We start from the raw sequence: 10,543 nt of genomic DNA, 5'->3' as shown, positions 1-10,543 counted from the left end.
CATGACGAAATGGAGAGCACCTTCTTTTCCTGTCTCTTATACACATCTAGATGTGTATAAGAGACAGTATTTCGGGAGGGTCCTTATTTAAACGCTGTATATGTACATTTGATGATTTATGTTATATTTATTCTTAAAATGAAACAGTAGTGTAATGGCTAACTCCCTTCAATATCATATATATGTGTGTGTGTGTGGGTGGGGGTGTGTGTGTGCATGTGTGTGTGCGTGCGTGCGCACATCCACATTTTATATATGTGTTTTCATTTTTTTTTCAAATTCAACTTAAGTAACTAGGTGATATAGGATGGAGTGATGATTTGTGAAATCGTATGATTAGAAAGTAGACCTGATTATAAAGCATCATTCCATTCTTCAAGTAGTTATTGTTTAATATTACATTTCTGAATTTTTTTGTTCTTATCTAACACAGTGTTGTAATAATTGAAGAAACACTTTAATAAAATTAGTTAATCAAAATTATTACTTCAATTTTAACATTCATTTGTGTATTGTATTTTTATTTCTATGTTCTAGCCTAATACATTTCAAGCAGCATTGATAACAGACGGAATTTATGGAATCATATTCTTTAATTTTGAAGAGACGAGAATGCAGTGGGACACTTCAATCATTATAAATAAGAATCTTATCATTGGTTTTAACCGTGACGATAAGTTCGAAAATATACAGCTAGAAGAGCCATATAAACCTGATATTGTAAATGGAAACACGAACCTTAAAGGAAGGTGGATTTATCGGAGTGAAAACAATACAGATCAGACAGTGAACCCAAAAATGGAATGCTGGGCATGGTACAATAGACAACCAGATCCGATTACTTGGCAAAAAAATCTAGGTTCCTGTCCTTGTGGATTCGGTCAAGCAAGTGGAGATCTAAAGTTTTCGCCCAGTAATGACACAGTCAGTTTAAATAATGAACAGTATGAAGATTCGTTAATAGACTCACTGAACAAGCACATGAGTAAGATAATTAACTCAATTTTTCTATTATTATTATTTTTTTAATGTTGTTAAAACAACATATTTTCGTGTTAGAAAATCTACTCTGTACAGTAGTTGGATTACGCAGCATCCTTGCACGATTGATAATAACTCATTATCTAACATTATCAAAAAGCAAATATTACTGCTGAAAAGTTTATCTATAGTGCTCCTGTGAAATTCTAAGAGATATATGTAGCAGTTGTCGCTACCGGTGTAATAATTTCACTACGAGTAGGTTAACAGGCAGCACATTCTCATCCGTTAGTAGACAGCATGTCTAAACGTCTGTAGGTCAATTTAGGAAAGATATTCAATACTTAATACTACGGAACGTTAAGAACATTTTTTTTAACAGAGGTGAAACTATTTTATACATCTGCTCTTGGTGCATAAGTGGACACATTTTTAATTAGTCACTGTATGTAGAGAGATATGTAGCAATGAAAGAATAAACCATATTATGATGAGTTTTTAAAAATTATTATTCATTTTGACATGATCTATTTAGAAAACGCCATTTGTATGCGCACCACATTGACAAATATTAATGGAGCCGGCTTGCAATGCTGCTACCGAGAAGATTTTTCATTGATAGAGGGCTTTGATGAGGTCCAAACAAGCAGCTTCATGTTACGTCATCAGTTTCAACCAGCATTTGGTGTGGATAGTGATCAATACGACCGATATTTAAGTAAAATATACAATTTGTGTATTCAATTACAATATTTATTCAATATGTACTATTTGTATTTTTGAGTTCCCTATCATTATTGTTAGATTTTCCATTAATAAGTTTGACGTTCAATACAATCCATCAATTAGTTGTAGTTTACTCTTTGTAATTGTATTTCAAATGATGAATTTGTAGACCTATTATTTCACGGTAATAGTATATGTTCACCTTTAATTACAATGCACTTTACCAAAGCTTATGCCTAACGTTATTAGATAAGTAAAACTTTTAATTTTTACATTTTGTTAATTGATGAACATATAAATAATTGTATGATTTATTGTTTTTAATAGAGGAAGATCTTATCCCACGCTATTACTGTTGTGATGCCTCCCAGGACCAATCTTTTTGCGATATGTACATTGAAAAGCGCCCTCTAGGAAAATGTGATGGTTATTTTCCACCAAAAACTGGTATTAGTTTCTCCTTATCTGCAGCGTTTATGACTATCGTCAATATATAATCANGCACTATATATATATATATATATATATATATATATATATATATATATATATTAAAATATATTTTGAGAGCTTCTGCTCTTCAAAGTGTTTTATAAAAGAGGTCTTATGCAAATTATATTTTTTATTATTGTTATTATTATTGTTGTTATTATTACCATTTTTGTGCTGTTAATTAACATTTTTCAAATTTCACAGTTTACTGACATTCTCGTTTGTCATTTTAGGATGGATGTTTGGTGATCCTCACTTACAGACACTAGATGGGGTAGAGTTCACATTTAACGGATTAGGAGAGTACATCCTCGTGGATGTAGACGATCAATTTATCATTGTTCAGGGTAGAACTGAGAAGTTTCAAGACTTCAATGCAACAATCTTTACAGCATTTGTTGCACAACATAACGGGTCTACCAAGGTACTTACGTATTATTATTATTAATAATATACTACTATTATTACTGTAACTATTATTAATATTATTATTATTATTTTATTATTATTATTTTTATTATTATCATTATCATTATTATTATTATTAATAGTATTATTATTATTAGTATTATTATATTATAAAAATAACCTGTATATTGTATAAGCGTCAATTATGTTGGATCTGGAAATGTTTTATCTCCAAACATTGCCGTCACACTTAATTGTAGGATGACTTCTATATGATACCTTTGGACAGACTGGTTCCATATACACTGTTAAAAAAGTGTGCAATAGTAACATTAGTTGTCCATATTTAATCAATTATTACCTTATTAAAATATATTACTATGTCTTTGATTTATTTCAGTTTCAAATATCATTGAAGGAAAATAATACTTTTGACATCCTTCTAAATGAGACGGACAAGATTAATCGAACAGTTCTCAGTGTCGGTAAGATAATGGTGATGTTTATTTATTTGTATGTCTTAAAAGATGACTAAAACTTAAAATTACTTTACCTAATAAAATACTTATCAATAGCTGCGATTCATTTACTTGATACATATACATTTCATTTATAGTGCTCCACAGCTAATTAAACACCTAATCACGGGTATTAACCTCCTCACTCAGTCTAGGATTTCGAAAAGGATGTTTTGTGTCATAATAACTTCTAGTTAATATAAAAGAACAGTGGGAAAAAAATTGGACAAATAGAAGGAAGCTATAAAAAAAAAGCAAATGAATTAACAATTTTGTTCAGAGATTAATATAAACACTTTCATTCAACACCTATTAAATTATATAAACACATACAGTCATTTGCATAACAAAATGCTAAATTCATCTACTTGTTTTTTTTTTTTTTGTTTTTTTTTTTGTTTTTTTTTTAGATTTAACACAACTTTCAGGATATAAACTGAAACAGATTGTTGTATCAGAATATACTTTATCAGCAATTTACAACACATACAAAGTAAAAACTTACTACCACCATGGCAACTTCATGAGAATTGTTGTAATCTCTCTGTTGCTGCAACCATGGAGGTATTATTGAGAAGGAGATCACTCGGCAAAGCTACGTGCACGCAGCGCTATGCAAATGAACCAAGATCAAAGTTGCCGCAGCGCGTAAAGAACGTTTGCGCGATGCCTTTGAAGTCCCATGTGTTCCCCGCCATTAAATTTTCAGCAGGCATAGTTGACCAGAAAATTTAACATGACGAAATGGAGAGCACCTTCTTTTCTCAATGCGCACTACATACTGTCAATCACTATGGCTGCGCAAACTTTTCTATTTTGAAGCTGATACATTTATCTCTCATAAAATATCAAACATATTAATATTTTTCACCAAGAAAAGTTTCAAATTTAATGGAACATTTACATGACCTATAAAAGTATAGTATATTTCAACTTCAATTTTCATAAATTGGCCAAAATTCGCCAATTCTAATTTTAACAGATATTAATTAATAAATGATTAAGGATTATGATAAACTAAGTCATTTTAGGGTTAACGAGGGTTAACTATTCGAAAAATGAATATTTTTCAGTTTTACGCTGACTTAGCTTTATAGTCGAATCAGTCAATCTTTAGACAAAATTATAATGAACACAGAAGTAATTTTAACATAAATATTTTTTCCTAAATTTACAAATAATAACATACCAAAAGCCCGAATAAAATCTAATCAGGGGAACATTGTTCATTATAAAGATATTTAATGGGTTAAAATCAAACGTTTTATTGCACAACTGCTGTACTGGAAGCATATAAATGCATGTTGTTGCCAAGTTGTTGCTAACGAAAAAATGTGAATTATAGGGTAATACGGCCGCGCGAGATCCAAAAGCGGGGAACACATAGGTTTGTCCTGTCAAAGGGATCTGTTGCCGAGTGATCTCCTTCTCAATAATACCTCCATGCTGCAACTAACATTAAAAGTATACTATAATTGCAAATAGCAATTGATTTCATCTAAAGACTTTCATTATGTTTTTGCTTTTTAGGTCCCTATATCCCACCAGAAGATCCAGGTTTTTCTGTGAAGCTAGTATCAAGTAATACTAGTGAGAGTGTAGAAGCACTGTGGTCATCTGGGTTCGCCATATCAGTAACACCATCCATCGACATGTTTAACATATTAGTTTCCATTCCAGAATCGTTCAAGAATAAAACAAAAGGTTTATTGGGTAAGTATACTCTACTCAGTTGTGTATGGATTTTTTATATTATTATATCACTAAAATACTGAAAGTCTGATTATAAAATATGAATATTATTTATTTCCATTGCAGGAATTTGGAACGGCGATAAGAGTGATGATTTTTCCTTTCCAAATGGTACAATATTGCCAGTGAACAGTAGTAATGAAAACGAAATATTCAGATATGGAGAAACATGCAAGTTGCTTTATTAAAAAATATAGTTTGTACTTTATAAATGCTGACTTTAAAGATCTATTTACATTTGTTTGCTTCCCATCTGTATATAGTATGTTTGTCATAATATTTATTTGTATAGTTGTATGAAATAAAACAATAGTCGATGAATTTGGTTACTTCATAACATGTTTTACAATTTGCCTGATGAGTGTGGCCCTGTGTGGTCATATGAAACAGATTTTTAGCGATAAGATATGAAGTAACCAAGTTCATCTGCTATTGTTTTATTTCTATTAAGCTCTATCTGAGATATCGAGCACTCTACGTCATAGATGATCTGCAACATCTCATTTATATATATATATATATATATATATATGTGTGTGTGTGTATATGTATATGTATATGTGTATGTATATGTATATACATACAATCGTATTCATTATATTTTTGAAAATAGTATCTTTTTGGAGATCCAGTCTTGCCGTTAAAATGAAATTTATCATATTTATCTCGGTTATTTTAATGCATCGATAAATTAAATTGTTCTACACATATACAGAATATGAAAAATTACTTACTTCTGATCGGATTAAAATTCTTAATGAAGCATACCCCTGATAGACTCAATATTCCTTTCCCGCTCGATTAAAAGGATTGATATTGTTTTATCTGTGGCATTGACATGTGTACATGAAACTTTTTACTGACTGTAAATATCTTATATTTACCTATCAATAATGTTCTGTTCATTCTATTATATTTTTAAACGACAGGGAGAACTTCCCCCAATTCATCGCTGTTCTACTATATACCAAATCAAAGTTGGAGCGCATTTAATGATGTTAAATTTTTACCTGTATTTTTGGAGGATTTACCTGTAAACCTTTTTGCTGCGAACAATCGCAGCATCTACGACATATGTGGAAGTGATAGTAGCTGTAGTTATGACATATTAGTTACAAATAATGAAGAACTGGCAAAAAGCACAAAAGCAACAAATTCTAACAACAAAGATGCTGCTGAAAAACTTGGTAAGATTTTTGAATTTGTAAATGTAGGTTATTAATTTACAATGCAATCTAACAGCATAAACATGAAACGATGTATATTATTACTTAAGCACAATGGTGGACAATGTTTTCAATATCTTGTTTTTGTTATACTAACTAACGGTACTGAATTCGTTGCTTAATTCAATGTAGGGGAAATATTTACCAATGTCATTGGTATTCCTACTATTTTATATTCGAGGCTAATTTTTATTATTTTCTCATATTTTTGAACAGCAAACTTCCCGCCTATATTTAATGATGTACCACAGCAACTTAATGTGACTGTCAATCAATTATTTTCTTACAACATCAGTGCAGAAGACGAGGAGGAAGGCAACGTATATTACTCTCTGTTAACAGATTCGAACGATCCATATATTAATGAGTCTAGTGAGTTTTACAAAACAATTCTTGCACAAAATATTAATGCTAATTTCAGTTACTTTAGTAACTTTGTTACATATCATTAATGTTTGTGAATAAATGAATAAATACATAAATATATAATATTAATAGTATTAATAATAATAATAGTGATAGTAACAATGGCAGTGCTAGTGCTAGTGTCAGTGATAGTGGCAATGATAATATAATGACAATGTTAATAATACTTATACCATATGTATGTGAATATATATATATATATAAGATGTGTATAAGAGACAGCATGTGTTCCCCGCCATTAACCTTGAGCACTACTGCAGTGGATTTGTGCGCTTTATAAATCTTATTATTATTATTATTTATTATTAGCATTCATAGGGGTAATATAGAAGATTAATAGTATTTAGGCTGTATACATGTCTTGGTCTTTGACATCGTCGTCTTGAGTACTGTTTTCTACCAAAACAGTACTCAATAATGCCACGACCCGAACAGACGACTTTGTCAAAGATTGCAATATCCGCAACTCGTGCCCCCTATCCAATAAATGCCTAAGCAAAGGAATAGTATATCAGGCCACTGTCCTGCGCCAAGATGACAACAACAAAATAGAAACTTATGTCGGTCTGACAGAAAATACTTTTAAGGACAGATATCATGGGCATACTAGCTTATTTCACAACAAAAAGTACAAGAATAGCACGGCGCATAGCCAATACATTTGGAAACTTAAAGGCGAGAATATAAAATATAAAATTAAATAGAAAATATTAGCTAAATGCAAACCCTACTCAAATATCAGTAAACGTCAGTAAAATTGCTCTAGAAATATTTTATTATATGTAACCCTGAATTAGGCTCACTTAACCGTTGGAATGAATTGATTAGTGCATGTAGACACAGAAGGAAATTTTTATTACGATATCAAGACATGCATGATTGTTATTCTGCAGTCACTTTCAGAAATAATTTTTTTCATTTGATGTTTCAATGTTTGAATAGCTGGTCTCTTTACTTGGACACCTGTGGACACATCAATGACGCAGATTGCATTTGTTGCCAGTGATGAAAACTCTGCGACGACGACACATCAACCGAATGTTTTCATTTGTGACTGTAAAAACGAAGGAAAATGTATCTTTGATAAACCAAGACCTGAATCCAATGTTGCTGTTGATAAATTTGCAGTGAGATTCATTTTGTTGATAATTAGTCTTTTGGAGATAATAATATGACTTATACTTTTTTATTCATGAATACTAACACAAAAACAGTCAGAAAACAGTGAGTAGAAAGAACAAGACACATTATAACAAAAATTCACAAATCAAAACTGCATCATTATATCTTAAAAACTTCAGTGGTTGTAGCCATGTGTGTTTGCACAAATATTTATAACAGGTAATGATAAAGCAGTACTCTAAGACTAATTTTAAAAATGTATTTTTATTAGACACAAGCTTTCGTTGGCAGTCAATGTCAGCTTCAATTGGTTTGATCTTAAAACTTAAAAATTGTTACCTTCAAATATTCAATTACTAAATTACTTAAAATTGCATTGAATGTTATAATTTTAAAATCAAAATTTATGAAGAGATAAACATTACTATTAGGAATCTATATACAATATTATAAGGATATAATTGTTGCAGTGTACTTACTGTTACCTACACAGGAAAGTAAACACAGTAAATCATTTAACGAACTATGACCTCTAGCCTTTACTCAAAAAATAAACTGATAAGCTAAACTTTATTGTGTTACCATCCGACAGACCAAATATCCAACTGCAGTGCATGCGTTCAGGAATAATGGGCATATAAAAAGTAATATTTTAAATTCATGTAAGTAATATTTCAAGAAACAAAGTCATAATACAGTTAAAGCATGCCCACACATTAGCATCCACACACAGAGCAAATATTTATACAGATGGTATAAAATTATAATTTAAGAATTTTTATGATATTTAATGTCTGCAATAAGCATAGGGTTGTAAGCGCAATCGGGGGTGAGCATTAAATTAATATCCGAATTCCATTTTTTCAGAGTATGCGTGCAAAACATGGATTGATGATTTAATATTTATGAATTTCAGATTGTTGAGTGCGATTGTACACCGGGATACACTGGTTCTGATTGTAGGACAGATTACGACGCTTGTGAAGATAACGTTTGTTACCCAGGCGTTACTTGTGTTGACGAACCACCTCCCTCTGAAACAGCTACTTGTTCCAAATGTCCCACCGGCCTTGAAGGAGATGGATTCAAGTGTTTTGGTCAGTTAGAAAAATACTTGTCCATTTTTCTACAAACTATTTTCTTATTATCAATTTCAGAAAATGAAATACTGTAGTTTTATATAACTATTTAGACTGACGTTGAAGGTATGATCACAAGACTCTCGGTTTAGAAGGCAGTCATTTTTTGTTTTTATTTATTTATTTTATTCTAATCATATCTTCGTTTTCAAGTCCGGTGACAAACACATTAAAAATCATGCATCATAAAGAGCCTACTTACAATTTTTAAACATGGGTGGCATTAGTGGCCAGTGAAGGCCAGGAGGCCAGGGCCACTTCGTCGGGAAGAAATGCCCCGCCCCCTCCACTCGTTGGAGAGAAACACCACAATTCGTCAAAGAGAGAGAGAAAAAATATGTCTTTTCTGCATATTTGTAGATTGTAAAATCGATTAAATAAGACATTAGAAACCCCTAAATTATCTTATTTTGGGGGGCTAATCCCCCTTAACCACTTTCAACAGATTTTGAGCCACGCCCGACCACGCCCACTTTTCTCTCGTGGGGTACATTTCCCTCTTCCCCCCCCCCCCCTTGTCTGGCAAATCCTTGCGCCATCCCTATTTTTAAAACATCACATACTTGGCAAAAAGGAATATTTTGATTCGATATAATGTGCTTTCAAGTCCCAACAATTTTTTAAAATTAAATTATTCAATTAGACATCGACGAATGCCAGAACAATAAAACTATCTGTCAGCAGAATTGTCGAAACCTTGTACCTGGATACGAATGCTATTGCTGCAATGGATATAGACTTCAGCAGCTTGATGGAAACAGTATCTGCATCGGTAATACCTTTTGATACTACTGTAGGTAGCTTTTACCGCACGACTTTAACCTTAACGTTAACGGATGATGTCATAATTTATTCATCTTGCGTTGCGGAGTACGTTAATTTCAGGATTTTACGTGCTTGAAGTACGTTATTTACAGGTTTGCGCATGCGTATTTTAATTTGTTTACGAAAGAGGCGGAGCTATTGTGTTGCATGTTGTGTACTAACGTTTAAGTAAATTTTAACGTCGTGCGGCGAAAAACTACCTTAATAAAATCACAATCACAAAAACTATTTATTCAGTCCTACAAACCATAAAAATTATAACAAATAATTATATTTAAAAAAATACACATTTTAGGATCTGGGAGACTCCCATTAATTTCACCGTAGTTGCAAGCACGAGAGACACCCATACAATAAAATAAAAAATTATTCTTTTGGGTAAAACCATTTATAATCTTTGGTTAAATCAGTATGCTTGTAATTTTAATGTTAACAATTTCGCCGAGTTCCAGTTAGCGTCATCGATACGAATGTACTGATTTTCACTCAAATATATTTTTTTTCATTTGTACTCTTCTGTGAATTAATCTTTTAATTGAAATATCGGTTTTTATGAATTTAGAAAAAATATCATTGTTGACACTATGAGTAAATATAATCTAATTGTATAGATTATTTGTACTGTACGTTTACAAGATTAGAATAAATATTTAAATAAATTGTCCACCTGGTTTATGTTAATAGATGTTGACGAGTGTTTGCCTAACAATGAACACAACTGCAGTAATAATGCCGTATGTAATAATACCATTGGTTCATACAATTGTATGTGTAAGACCGGCTATGAAGGTGATGGAATTACTTGTAGAGGTAAGAGAACTGGTGTGAGACTTCAATACATGTTTTGCATCATGACAAAAAACTCAAGATGTAAAATATATATATTTTAGAAAATCACTTGTATAATCTTGAAAGTACTGTATATATA

The 10,543-nt window shown here is 31.5% G+C and overlaps 1 protein-coding gene across 1 annotated transcript in view; it reads left to right on the top strand.

Annotated features, from left to right (window-relative positions):
- Positions 1–10,543, top strand: part of LOC117100148 (mucin-like protein) — a 28,963-nt gene that overhangs the window by 8,967 nt on the left and 9,453 nt on the right. The window contains exons 9-21 of the mRNA XM_033239723.1: positions 538–985; positions 1,517–1,699; positions 2,035–2,154; positions 2,433–2,623; positions 3,008–3,092; positions 4,656–4,838; positions 4,944–5,048; positions 5,807–6,064; positions 6,320–6,475; positions 7,472–7,656; positions 8,568–8,748; positions 9,434–9,562; positions 10,300–10,425. Of these exons, the coding sequence (XP_033095614.1) occupies positions 538–985; positions 1,517–1,699; positions 2,035–2,154; positions 2,433–2,623; positions 3,008–3,092; positions 4,656–4,838; positions 4,944–5,048; positions 5,807–6,064; positions 6,320–6,475; positions 7,472–7,656; positions 8,568–8,748; positions 9,434–9,562; positions 10,300–10,425 (2,350 nt within the window). The remainder of the gene's footprint in view (positions 1–537; positions 986–1,516; positions 1,700–2,034; positions 2,155–2,432; positions 2,624–3,007; positions 3,093–4,655; positions 4,839–4,943; positions 5,049–5,806; positions 6,065–6,319; positions 6,476–7,471; positions 7,657–8,567; positions 8,749–9,433; positions 9,563–10,299; positions 10,426–10,543) is intronic.

This window comes from Anneissia japonica, unplaced genomic scaffold, assembly GCF_011630105.1.
Source record: "Anneissia japonica isolate Jap-2015-1 unplaced genomic scaffold, ASM1163010v1 scaffold287961_len116307_cov110, whole genome shotgun sequence".
Classification (NCBI taxonomy): domain Eukaryota; kingdom Metazoa; phylum Echinodermata; class Crinoidea; order Comatulida; family Comatulidae; genus Anneissia; species Anneissia japonica.
This window is presented reverse-complemented; position numbering and strand designations above follow the sequence as displayed.